Source organism: Pituophis catenifer, unplaced genomic scaffold (genome assembly GCF_029215685.1).
Source record: "Pituophis catenifer annectens isolate HBS135680 unplaced genomic scaffold, rPitCat1.0.hap2 SCAF_8, whole genome shotgun sequence".
NCBI classification, from domain to species: Eukaryota; Metazoa; Chordata; class Lepidosauria; order Squamata; family Colubridae; genus Pituophis; species Pituophis catenifer.
The window spans coordinates 33,229,918-33,242,693 of NW_027256888.1; the positions used below are offsets into that span (position 1 = coordinate 33,229,918).

The 12,776-nt window shown below is 38.0% G+C and overlaps 1 protein-coding gene across 1 annotated transcript; it reads left to right on the forward strand.

The window, feature by feature from the left end:
- Nucleotides 1–4,505: 4,505 nt before the first annotated feature.
- Nucleotides 4,506–12,523, forward strand: SAP30 (Sin3A associated protein 30). The gene is made up of 4 exons (XM_070948546.1): nucleotides 4,506–5,464; nucleotides 9,114–9,236; nucleotides 9,950–10,048; nucleotides 12,371–12,523. Exons 1-4 carry the CDS (start codon nucleotides 5,126–5,128, stop codon nucleotides 12,491–12,493), a joined length of 684 nt encoding a protein of 227 aa, XP_070804647.1. The 5' UTR covers nucleotides 4,506–5,125; the 3' UTR covers nucleotides 12,494–12,523.
- The last annotated feature ends 253 nt before the right edge of the window (nucleotides 12,524–12,776 follow it).

Sequence of the window (12,776 nt, forward strand, 5' to 3'; positions counted from 1 at the left end):
TTCTGTTACCAACAGCAAAATGGAATAAAAAACAACATGATAGACAATGTTCTTCCAATAATAATAGTTGCAAATGCCGGGACAAAGCTATTGCAATCTTTATTTTTCGACCATTAGTTAGATTTATATTCAGTCTTTTTAAGAGTTTCTACTTTTCCTTTCAACAGTCCTGAAGACAGGTTGTGCTAAAAATGACTGACCCAAAGTAATACAGTGAACTTCTGTGGCTAACAATATATTGACTTTTAAAAAAATTTCTTCTATGCCTTTTATTTCTGCTAGGCTCAAGTGTTTTCAGACAACAGTCTCTGTGAATAATGGAATATATGCTATGGTGACCAGACGTCCTGCTTTTGGCGGGACAGTCCCGATTTTTAGCAATTTGTCCCGCGTTCCGCGTCGTTTTAAAAAAGTCCCGATTTTTGGAAATAATGCAGGACAAGCTAGGGAACGGCGGGAGAACGGGAAGGGAATATACGGTTTTCACTCACCCTCACCCTCTGCCTCTGTTGGATCGCTGGTCCCTGTTCGCTTACCCCGCCCACTCCCAATCTATTGCTGAGTCCCAGCTGATGGCTGGAGGGAAAAAAACTGTTTAAATTCTTGCCGCGGGGCTTCAAAGGGCCGCCCTACAGCTGATCAGTGTTAAAAGAAAACAAATGAGTAGACTGGTGCCTGCAAAAATAGAAAAAAACAGCCCCTTTCAGCTTCAGCATAGGTTAATTACCACAAGTTGATATGATCAGCCTCCCGACTCTCAGCTGATTTGCGGAGGGCTAGCTAGCTGCAAAGAGGTAAATTGCTGGAGCAAATGTTTTTTTTCCCCTAGCTATGCTGAAAAAGCGAAACTGAAAGTAAACCAGGGTCTTTCCTGCAACGTGACAAAATGAGGCACAGAGAGATTTCTTTTTCTTTTTCCTCACCAAAAAAGGTAGGTGCAAAACTGCAAACAATGGGAAATTTAGGGCAAAAGAGGAGGTTCAAGATTTTAAAACACAATAGAAAAAAAGCTTTATTTAACTAGGGAATTGTAATAATTGAGATACTATTAATTATATATTGTGTTGAAAGCAGAAATGGTTAAATTGTGGTTTGGAGGAATATATGGGAGAAATTATTTGGTTTATTATTATTGGTAAATATAATTAATTTATTTGTAAGAAATTGGATTGCATGGAAATAATTGGAATATTCATGTTCATATTAATATACAAAAAAGATAGTTATATAACTAATTGATTTATATTAAAATGTTGAATTTGTATTAAACAACTGTATTACATAATTACATAATTAACCAATGTGAGGATGGATTTAAAAATAGATGACAATGGGAAGGGGTATAATATAGAATAGAAGGGAAAAATTGAATTTGATTAAGATTAGAGATGAGGATGAAGGGTAATATTGTTTTTTTAAAAAAATAGATGAGGAATAAATATGGCAAAAAGGAAATATAGAAATTGTAAATTTAATTGAAATGACTAAACACTGTTTAAATTTGTGAACCGGCCAAATACTCTGTTCAAAGAAAATACATTGTATGTTTGTATGTGTGTTTCTAATTATTGCTATTTATTCATATTTGTTCTCTTTTATTCTTTAAAGTTTAACAATTCATTCTTTATCTTAATATCTTTATATTTGTTTGGGGTTGGTTTTCTTCCCTTTCATCTTTTTTATTGTACAGCAATCTTTCTCCTCAAACCTACCACCTCTCTTTTCTTTCCTTCTTACTTTCTCTCCCCCCCTTCTTCTCCTCCCTACTTCCTCTTCCTTTCTCCTTCTCCTCCTCTCTTCCTCCCTCTGTTACCCTCACTCCTACTCTAATTTCCCTTTCCTTCCTTCATCACTCTCTATTGCTGTATCCTTTTATGCATATGGACTACTCAGAGGGCTGAAAAAGTTATTTTTGACTGGTCCTCGCACTTTTGACCAGTCCTCGAACTTACGACTGTCCTCACATTTTACGTTTTTGCCCTATCTTGTCACCATGGTGAAGAGAAGCAGTTGTGAAATGAGTGACATGGTTGTTAAGAATGCTACAATGGGCATAAATGATGACCAGTTGTAAGTACGAAGACCGGTCAAAAGTGCAAGGACCTGTCAGAAATGACTTTTTTCAGCCCTTTGAGTAGTCCCTATACACATAGTCATGGCCACCCGGTCACATGACCAGCTAGCCACGCCCACCCAGCCACATGACCTCCAAGCCACGCCCACAAAATAAGCCACGCCCACAGAACCGGTAGTAAAAAAATTTAGAACCCACCCCTGGTTGGGGGTCACAACACGAGGAACTGTATTAAAGGTCGCGGCATTAGGAAGGTTGAGAACCACTGATTTATAGTATTTCACATGTAGAAAATTCACAACAGCTTCTAGTCTACCTTAAGTCACCACAGTCTTTGTTTTTAGTCCATCCGGGATCAAATATCCTCGATTGATTCTTAATAATTAGACTTTTCCTTAAAATACCCCGTTTTCCCCAAAATAAGACATCCCCTGATAATAAGCCCAAGGGTTATTTCAGGGTTCAAAAAAATATAAGACAGGGTCGTATTTTGGGGGAAACACACTATTAATTGCTATCTTTCCTAACAATTGGCTTTTATTTCCCAGAAGTCATAAGTTCCTGTTGTGATTATCTCTACAGCATTTGTTGTACAAAATAAGTATTTTGTAAATTGTAACGTAATATCTCTTAGCATTTGTTTTCCAATTGGATATGATAAATCTATTCCCCAATCTCCTTCAATCTTCTTGAAAAAGTGAAGTTCATAACTGGTCAATTCTATCAACTTTGAGTTTTTAAAATCCAAACTTTTTTCCAAGTTTGGATTAGCATTTTCCAAGGCCAGCTCATCTTTCAGGTCTTTCAGCGATAAATTACATTCCAATCCATCAGATTGTAATCTTATACTGTTGTTACTTGCATCTAGTTACTATTTTCGAGTTGGTTTAAAACTTTACCAAGCTTTTTATACAAATTTTTAAGTTGGATTTGTCAATTGAAAAATATTCTTTCTGTTCAGCTTTCCGAATAAGCTTTATGTATTGCTTGCATTTTGACTGTATTTTGATATAGTCCAAAGCACTTCAGTAAACTTTTCACAGCTGAAACTTTTTTGGCAGGTCATAAACAACTCCTCTCAGACAAGAAAAACTCCGTAGCAGACTAGCCTCAAAAAACATTGAGGTTTTCCAGCAAAAAAGGAGATTTTCATCAAAAATTACATCTAGTGGGTTTTTTTTTAAAAAAAAATTATAAATTACAACATTTTAGTAGTGAACGTTAGATGTAAATCAAATCAGATCTCTTTCACTATCCAAAGCTTACGTCTTCCATGTGGAAAAAGTGGAAGTGATTTATGGGAGCTATTAATATAATTTTTTTAAAAAACATTAAAAAACCTTTAAAATCCAGCAGAGAGTTAAACTAAATCAGCATTCCCCCATTAATTAACACTTGAAGGTAAAAAAAATAAATAAATCCAGAACATGGTGTCTGGACAACATCAAAGCTGACATCAGCCAAAGCATAGAAAAACTCAAAGCAATGCAAGATCAAGACTTGATCCTCAGAATCAACAGTCAGACATGACTGAATAGACAACCCTATTGCTGTCTGATGTTGGTAAGTTTTTTTTTGCATTCTACATACCTATTTCATATGTCTTTAGTATAGCTATTAGAAAATACATTTTAGAAAGTATGTACTGCGCTATATTAAAATTAGTGTTAATAAAGGCATTAAAATTTATGAACTACCTTGAAAGTTAATTTAGTTGAATAATGGCCGTATTTTCTTATTCAAATGATCTGTATTTTGCCTGTAGGGAGGAAATATTCTACTAAATTCAACTGTTACTAGAATATTTTCTACAAGACTACCTCCTTTAGAACCGAGAAAAGACTTCGCACAAAACCGTCTTGAGCGAAGTCTACACCAAGCGGAAAGAGTCACGCTTTTAAAGGCGCTTCTAGAAAATGCAGCAAGTTGGAAATCTGCTCAGTCATGGAGAAAAGCAACTGAAGCGCCGCTCTTTATTGCTTCCAGGAGACAGACTGCAACAAAAGACAAAGCAACGGCTCTATTTTCCCCCTCCCGAAACCGTCGGTACAGATTTCAAACATCAACGGCTGCACGAAGCGCCGCCCCTTCTAACCAGGTGTCCTCTAACAAACGTCGGTTAGATAGATATAGTACATGGTACTGCGCGTAAGACCTTTCCATAGCCATTCGTAATAAGTCGAAGGATATCTTGTTTTCGTGCTTCCGCCTAGTGAGACGACAGGGACGAAGAGAGGCCCCTCATTCGCCGCCTTTCCGAAGGCTGCTCGCCACAGCCAGTAAAGTGATTTGCGCACGCGCGTACAAGCGAACACCCGCTAAGCCGCCGCGTTCGATCGCTTTGTAAATACAGTCCTGCTTAACACCAGAGGTGCATTTTGGGATTTGTAGTCCGTAGTCTCGCTCCTTTAATGGAAGGCGAGACGGGAAAACTACTTTTCCCGAGAAGCCCCGGGGAAGATGAGGAAAGGCGGAGGAGAAAAACAGCACTGGGGAAGGTTGTTGCTATTGCAATTTGGAAACAACCAAAAAGTCTGCACCAGGTTGAAAAGAGTGCGGAGAGGAGCAAACGGAGTTGATCTGTCCGTAGCTTTAGCAAGGAAGGAGACGGAATTTTAATTACTTCGGGGAGGCAAGATTCTGGAGCCGCGGCTGCTTCAGGCGAAAGGCTGGGCTTTGCTTTTCACGGAGAGAAAGGAGGCGGGAGGGTGGCGTTTCTCGTTCTCCCCTCGGTGTCAGTCTTGGGAGCAAGAGGAACGGGCATTTTGTACCCCTCTCAACTACAGGACTCGGGGCGTGTCCGACTTTGTCTTTCCCACATTGCAGTGTAGCCTTTGCCCCTTGGCATTGCGAAAGGACTGCAAGAGCCCGAAGGGGAGCGCAAGAGGCCGAGTGGCCTTCCTTCCATCCCCTCCTGACAAAAGGAGACGGAGGCGGTGTCTGGAAAGGGAGGGGAGGGAGCGTCAATAGCGGGAACGCCGCCCAGTTGAGTTACTTTACTTCAGTGGGTTAGTCTTCCCGGAGCAAGCCCGCACCTTAAGCAGGCGGGCGATGAACGGCTTTGGCCCCGAGGAGGTGACCCGCGGCGGGGGAGAAGCCGCCGCCGTCCCGGCCGTTGTAGCTAACGCCACCGCCGCGGTGGAAGTCCTGCCGCCCCCGCCACCCCTTCCGCAGCCGACGGCCGGGCTGGGAGCGACTTCGTCAGCTGCTGCTGCGACAGCCGCAGGCTCAGCCGGTCCCCTTGGGACTGCAGGACCCGGTGCTGGGCAGTTATGCTGTTTACGGGAGGAGGGCGAGAGATGTAACCGAGCAGCGGGCAACGCTAGCTTCAGCAAGCGGATCCAGAAGAGCATCTCGCAGAAGAAGGTGAAGATCGAGCTGGACAAAAGTGTAAGTGCCTTAAATCTGCGGGGAGCTCCTGGCTTTGGTTGACTTGGGATTATCCCTTGACCCTTTTAAAAGCCGACATCGCCAGCCCCATATAACCTCAGCAGTGGTGGTTACGGGAAAGAAGACAAAAGCGAACCGACTACGGGGAATGAGTGGGAAAGATGCTTTTCCGGATAAGCCAAAGGTTCTGTGGTCTGGTTGTGTTGGTTTCTAGTTCCTTTCATTTTAGCATGGTTTTGGCTGGTTTTCTCTCTCTGGAAAAACAGCTTTATTGAATGAGGGAAATTTGCCCTTTTCTTACAGCCCATTCCAGCTTTTTGTGGCGACCTGTGTCTTGTCTATATTAGGAGTATGTATGAAACATTTATTTGCATAGAGAAGGCTTTAGACCTGGAAAAGACTTGACAGTGGCGATTTATCTGATTTTTCTCTTCTTCCTTGCAGATCTTTGAAGGGTTAGCTGTTACAGACCTTTTTGTTTCTGTTTTTCTTTGCTCTTGCTGTTTAGTTGGCTGTGGGCTGACGCTGCAAAAGTCGAGCAGCCTCAGCTACTGGCCTTTGTGAGCGGTTGGAAGTAGCTTCTCTTGTTGCTCTTTTATGCTTTTGTCTGTCTTCATCTCGTTCTTTCCCCCTTGAACATGGTGGTGGGAATTAGCATAAAGTCTTGTGAAGGACTCTGGGCAAGAAATTGCAAATATTGTTCGTAGCGATCGTTGGTGTGCATATGTGTTACATGAAGCACTGAATTTGTTTCCCCCTGGAGAGGACAGTACTTGACTCCTCCGCCTCGTGCTGCAGCGTTGCACGTCCCATTTTGCCACTCTGTCGTCTTCCTCTTGGCAGCCATCAAGCTCTTAGAAAACCTTTCTTTTTAAAATACAAAATGCCCCAAAATATACGGTATTCGTCGCTTCTGCATACATTGCTAAACAAAAGAATGAGAAAAACCCCTTTAGTGCGAGACATTCCTAAACTCGAAGCACGTAATCCAGACAGTAAACGTCTGTCAGGTCTACCTCCCAAATGTAGAGCGGATACTTGTGATTTTTTCACCGGAAAGAACAAGTCTGGGATATGTCTCGTTATCGGTATTGATGGAATTAAAGAGTGTTGTTAAATGTTGGCAGTGTATGCAATGATTAATTTGAGAAATCGCACGAAGATTCACATTTGGAGGGGGGGAGGGGGTGTGTGTGATTTTACTGCTTGCCAAGCACTTATTCCTAAACCAAAACAAAGATAATAATAAACTCTTCCAGTGTGATCCTTAGTGGATTAATAGCACAACTAGAATATTTATTTTTACTAAAAAATTAGAATTCAGCCAGATACTCTGTCCTTAGCAAATGGATTAGCAAATGGATTTAGAATTGTTACTTTATTGTACACTGCTAGATACTTCCTTGACAGGAAGCATTATTAGGTTCTGTAAAACAAATAAATATAGTTAGATGTGTAATTTTTATCCATTCTAGTTTTTTATACCGTACTGGAAGTGCAGTATGAAAATTAGTGCATTTTTCATGTTGCTTTGGATTAATCATCATACCCATATGCAAACTAACATTGCGTTGATTCACAATCACACACTCTGGAAGAAGTAAGTAAAACCCAGGTCCTAGAACATAAATGACTGTCATATAATACCTAGTGGATAACGAATATTTGTTTTTTGGATTTTTCTTCTTTCTGATAGAATGTTTATATATGTATGGATAATGTGTGGTCTGTCTTGTTATGGAACTTGTTGTATGGTTTGTAATTCCTGATGTCAACTGTAAGACTCCAGGATAGTCTGTCTGTTGTCATTCTGGTCTCCCTCCACAGTATTGTCCACCAAAGGAGGGAAAAGAAAATTGAGGAATGTAGGGGATAAATAATATTCTATCTGTACATATGATCCTGAAATGTATATGAAATGAGGCAAACTGGAATTGTCTGATGACTATTGGATGGAAGTAGATAACAAAAACAAAAACTAATTTATTGTCTTTTCCATGGTAGGAAGGAAGTCAAAAATTAAAGGACTGTCTAATTTATAAGGTGCTAATATCAGTAGAAAGATCGGGAGCTTCCTTAGAAGAGCAAAACTTAAGCGTATGGGTCTTGTGAGGTCCACCCCGTTATCAGATTCTATATTCCTGTATAAAATTGTATTATCGTTCACTCAGTTTTTGTAAATCCTTTGTATTATTTCAGAGAATATATAACTTGTAACCTTGTGGGCTTTGAGGCTCTTCAATATTCTTTTAGTAAATATCCTATTGATCCCTATAGTTGTGAGTGCCAATAAAATATCCTGTACTTTATTGCATCTATTGCCAAACTCTTTAGTTCTTTACTGAAGTGGGCATTTTTTTCCTGAAACAACTTGTTTCTGTGGTAGAAATAATTCTAATATTGTGTATGCATCATTAAATTACCCATACATTTTTTTCTTAAAGTGGCAATTACCACTTTATAGCTTTTCATTACTCAATGTTCAATCCAAAATAACAGTCAGAAATTTTACTTTTGCAGTTTAATATTCTAAAACATATTAGAAGGAAAGTAAAATTGCCAAGCTGTTTGAGATTTGAACATTACTTTTTTTTGTACAATTGTCATTTTCCTGTCTGTACATTTTGTATATACATGAACACTGTATCACTTCATTTTCTTTGAAATTTATTTAGTAGGATAATAATAATAATAACTTTATTGTCATTGTACGTGTATACACAGTATACCCATACAACGAAATTCACTTAACACCCAAAGACCAGGTCCAACACACATAACAATCCCCAAACACACTCCCATCCAACCACAATTCTCCACCCCTAAACCACCCAAACATCCACACAACAGACCAAGTAATACTGTCCAACAGCTCACTGATGGTGGCCCTTTAGTTCATTGTTGAGTGCAATTATAGCTCTGGGATAAAAACTATTCAGAAAATGTGTGGTCCGAGTTTTAATTGTTCTGTATCTTCTGCCAGAAGGCAACAGTCCAAAAAGATTGTAAGCAGGATGGGAAGATTCTCTGAGAATGTTATGCAACTTCCTCAAACTGCGAGATTCAAAGATGTCAGCCAGGGCTGGTAGCTGGAGCCTGATGATATTCTGGACAGTTTTAATGATTCTCTGTAGAGCTTTTTTGTCCGCTACACAGCTGCTCCCATACCATGCAAGAATACCGTATGTCAGGACACTCTCAATGGTGCTGTGATAGTAGGACAGAAGTAGATGCTGAGTTAGATTCATCTTCCTGAGCATTCTCAGGACGTACAGCCTCTTCTGTGCTTTCTTCACAAGCATGTTAACATTCATAGTCCATGAGAGGTCCTTCGAGAAACAAATGCCCAGAAATTTAAAACTACCAACCCTCTCCACCTCCTCACCATTTATGTACAATGGGTAAATATATATTTCTCTTCCTCCTGAAGTCAGGATTAAGTTAAGGTTAAAAAACATTTACTAAATCATGATGTACTGCAGTAACTAAGATACCAAATTTCCTCTTACATCAACTAGTACAATCAGATGGGTTAGTGATTAATATCATTGCTTTGCTTACTATATATTAATAAAATCATTTGCATATGAATTATGACTACAGAAAATGTTACAGAGATGCATATTAAATTATCTCTTTAAACTTTCAGGCAAGACATCTTTATATTTGTGATTTCCACAAAAACTTAATTCAGAGTGTCAGAAACAGAAGAAAGAGAAAAGGCAGTGACGATGATGGTGATTCACCAGTGCAAGACATCGACACTCCAGAGGTAGATTCATATTTTTTCTGAGAATTAGTCTCTGCATAATTCATATGTGATATGAAAGCAATACTTTGTTCAAACACTTGGTGGCTTAGTATTTGTTGCATCTCATTTAGTGCTAAATATTCGTTTTTTATTAGATTTATATCCATTCCAATTTTTGCTTTATTCTGATTCCAGACAGTCTATGTCAAATAACTCCAACCTGTAAGGTTTACTTCTAAGAATAAATGATTTTAGGTAAGAAATGTCACTAAAACATTAATTATGACTTTGAAATGTATAGAGCTATATTTCAATAACATCTGGAACATCATTTATCCATCTCAGTTTATATGATAAAGAATGGTGATTATTTTAGGTTTTGGTCAGCATATGTTTTGTTGTACTTTAAACTCATTACTAGAATTAGAGAGTTAACTTTACCACATGAAACTCATTATTTTTTAGCCTACTCTAATAGTAGCTTTGTGGGTTTGTGGCACTATCCTCCAGTGTCCCTAACTTGAGATATTTTAAAACAGTTTCTGGAGATTGAAATTGAGACCTTTCATTGGTGTAAAACATATACCATCCTTAACCAAAGAGTTCCAGTGGACCATCCTGCTATAGATTACAAAACGAAGACAACATTGTTCAAAATTTCACACGATATGTGCAAGATAAAACAGGTTGACAATTAACTGTCAGGTTAAAGAACCATGTTTCTTCCTTTTTAGGTTGATCTGTTTCAGCTGCAAGTAAATACACTAAGAAGATACAAAAGGCACTTCAAATTACAGACCAGACCCGGACTTAATAAAGCACAACTTGTTGAAGTAAGTGGAACTATTTTTTCTTTTGAGTACAAAAAATTAAATGTGCCATAATGCATAGTTTTTCTGAATTGTACTGTAGATTTTAAATGTTTTAATTCTGAGAGCTTCTTTTGGTCCCAATGATTGCTTTTATCTCCCTCCAAGTTCTATTTCTGCAAATCTTTGCTATTCCTTCATGTTGAGGTCTATATAGTTTTCCAACAAGATTAGGGAAAACATGTGATCACTTAATAAGTTTACTTGGCCAGGTTTGGGTGGAAGAAGAGTCTATTGCTTTGACTTATGTTGGATATGAATAAAATACTATGTAGATTGTTAAGAACTTGCAGAGGCAAATTCTAAGTTGAAAACATGATGTCTTCATTTACTGGTATAACTGCAAAAATGAAAAGCATGGAAGCAAGCAATTATAACTTTTCAGAAATAAACATGGCTAGAATCTGAAGTGGATTTAACTCCTAGAAAAACAACTTGAGGACATGGTAGAAAACTCATTGATAAATGTTGGCTTATAATGTTACAACAATGAAAAAGTAGAACAATAGAAACAATGGAAAAGCAATCTAGGCCTGGAAATTATCAGAAAAGAGATTTGGCAAAAAAAAACCTGCAGGTATTGGTCACCTACATTTGGAGAGTATTGAATTTTCAGATGTCTTAAAACTGAATTAAGGAGAAATGAAACAGAATTGATCTGGCTTGCTTATGTGTATATTGCCAATTTGTTTTTAAAGTAGTTTTATGCTTTTATCTACCTAGATCATAATGGAGAGATGGGTAGCTATGTAAAATGAATGAATGAATACATATAGAGAATTGGAAGAAATAGAGTTATTAAAATATTTTAATAGGCTAAGTATAAGTATTAGAATAGGCTATATCACCAAATTTATCAAGGGATATTATGAAGGAAACTACTACTACTTGTTATTGTTGTTATTATTATTAGCATATGGTGGTGTTAGATTAGCCAGGAGACCATAATGCTATTGCAGAGTAGTAGTTTGGCTGTCAAGGTACCAGCTCTATTTTAGGAAATGCTCACTCACTTCTCAAGCACACCACAAGAGGGCAAGCTGGCTTCATACCAGAAAAAAGGGCAAGCAGCTCTTCCTGCAGCAGGCCCTCTCCCTCCTAGAACTGCCTCACCAATGGGGCACCGCAACAAGGAAGGTTCAGGGGGTAGGAATCCGACTGCCTTCATGAAGCACCAGCTCATTTCCCCACTGAAGTGGTACTCTTTTATCTACTCGCATAGGACGTGCTTTCAAACTTTTAGCGGGTTAGCTGAGGCGAGTGACAGGAGCTTACCCCGACATGCAGTGCTAGAACTCAAACCACTGGGGTGGAGATCATCTCCAATGTCATTAAATCACTGTCTCTTAAAGGGAAATGATAAATTATATTCAAACAGCACAGATTTAATATGAAACAGTACTTCTGGTTTTCATCAAGAACGGGGTCCACAAGTCCCTGTCCATGAACCAGCACCAGTCCTCAGCATGCCAAAACTGGTCCTTGCAAACATGCAAAGGCCCATCTGCAGGATACAGGCAGCACACGAAACCACACACCCTCTGTTCTGCAGAAAAATCTCTCTCCATAGAACTGGTCCCTGGTGCCCAAAAGGTTGGGGGTTACTGATCAAGAACATTTGATTGAATCAAGCTTACTTTTTGTGTATCTTGAGGATATTTTGAAAATTTAGAAAACTTCTCGAGTTCTTCATTCTGTTTAGCAATTCTTGTCTTATAGGCATAAATTAAAATTTTGGCTACCTTATCAAGGTGATGATGCATAATTGTCCCAGTATGGACCCTTGGTATTTCAGTGTATGCTTTTTATAATTTGTGTAAAAGAATAGTACATAATAAAGGCGGGATACAAAAAAATTAATATTAGATCCTTAACTATATCAAACTAAGAAAAGTTTTTTACAAATTAAAAAAGATGGCTTTTATAAGTAGTTGAATTCTCAAGTATTCAAAATATTATCGAGAAATGAGTCCATATTTGGTAATGTATTAAACTTATTTTTACAGATTACGTTGATAAATTAGTCTTTAATATATTGCACCATTTCATTTAAGATACATGATGGTGTAATGGGTATATTAGTTTTTTATTATTCCTTAATCAAAGCATGATAATTATGTTATTATTTTTAATGTACTTTTCAAGAAGACTGGTATCTTAATGCTGCCATTCTTGCATGAATTCCTTAACATTTTAATAAATTATTATTACTTGGCTTACTTCTGAGACCCTTGTCCAATATTTTTTTTCAATATATAGACAAACACTTTTTTTTTTCCTCTCTAGATAATTGGATGTCATTTTCGGACTATTCCAGTGAATGAAAAGGATACCTTAACCTATTTCATCTATTCAGTGAAGAATGACAAGAACAAATCTGATCTAAAAATGGATAGCACTGTTCACTAAATAAACAAACTTAAGACTTACAGACCTAAAGACTGGTTTGGATGTGCTGAGCTTTTTTTGTATTAGTATTCAGAGTATTCTGATGTTATTTTTCTTGGGAAAATACTATTCTCATAAATTAGGTTTCCATGATGAACGTATTTTAAATAAATACTGTTGATGTCCCTGTGCCTACAGCGGAATAATATCTGACATTTGTGTAAGCTTTAATATTAAAGCTCCATTTCATTTATTGAAATCAGAATTATGTCCAAAGAATATTTTAAGGCCTTTATGCATCAGA

What these genes read in the sequence shown, in the direction of transcription:
- SAP30 (XM_070948546.1), top strand. Translation starts at nt 5,126, where the DNA reads ATGAACGGCTTTGGCCCCGAGGAGGTGACCCGCGGCGGGGGAGAAGCC. An exon ending in AAGACATCGACACTCCAGAG is followed by an intron (nt 9,237 to 9,949) that starts GTAGATTCATAT and finishes CTTCCTTTTTAG; the next exon opens with GTTGATCTGTTTCAGCTGCA. An exon ending in ATAAAGCACAACTTGTTGAA is followed by an intron (nt 10,049 to 12,370) that starts GTAAGTGGAACT and finishes TTTCCTCTCTAG; the next exon opens with ATAATTGGATGTCATTTTCG.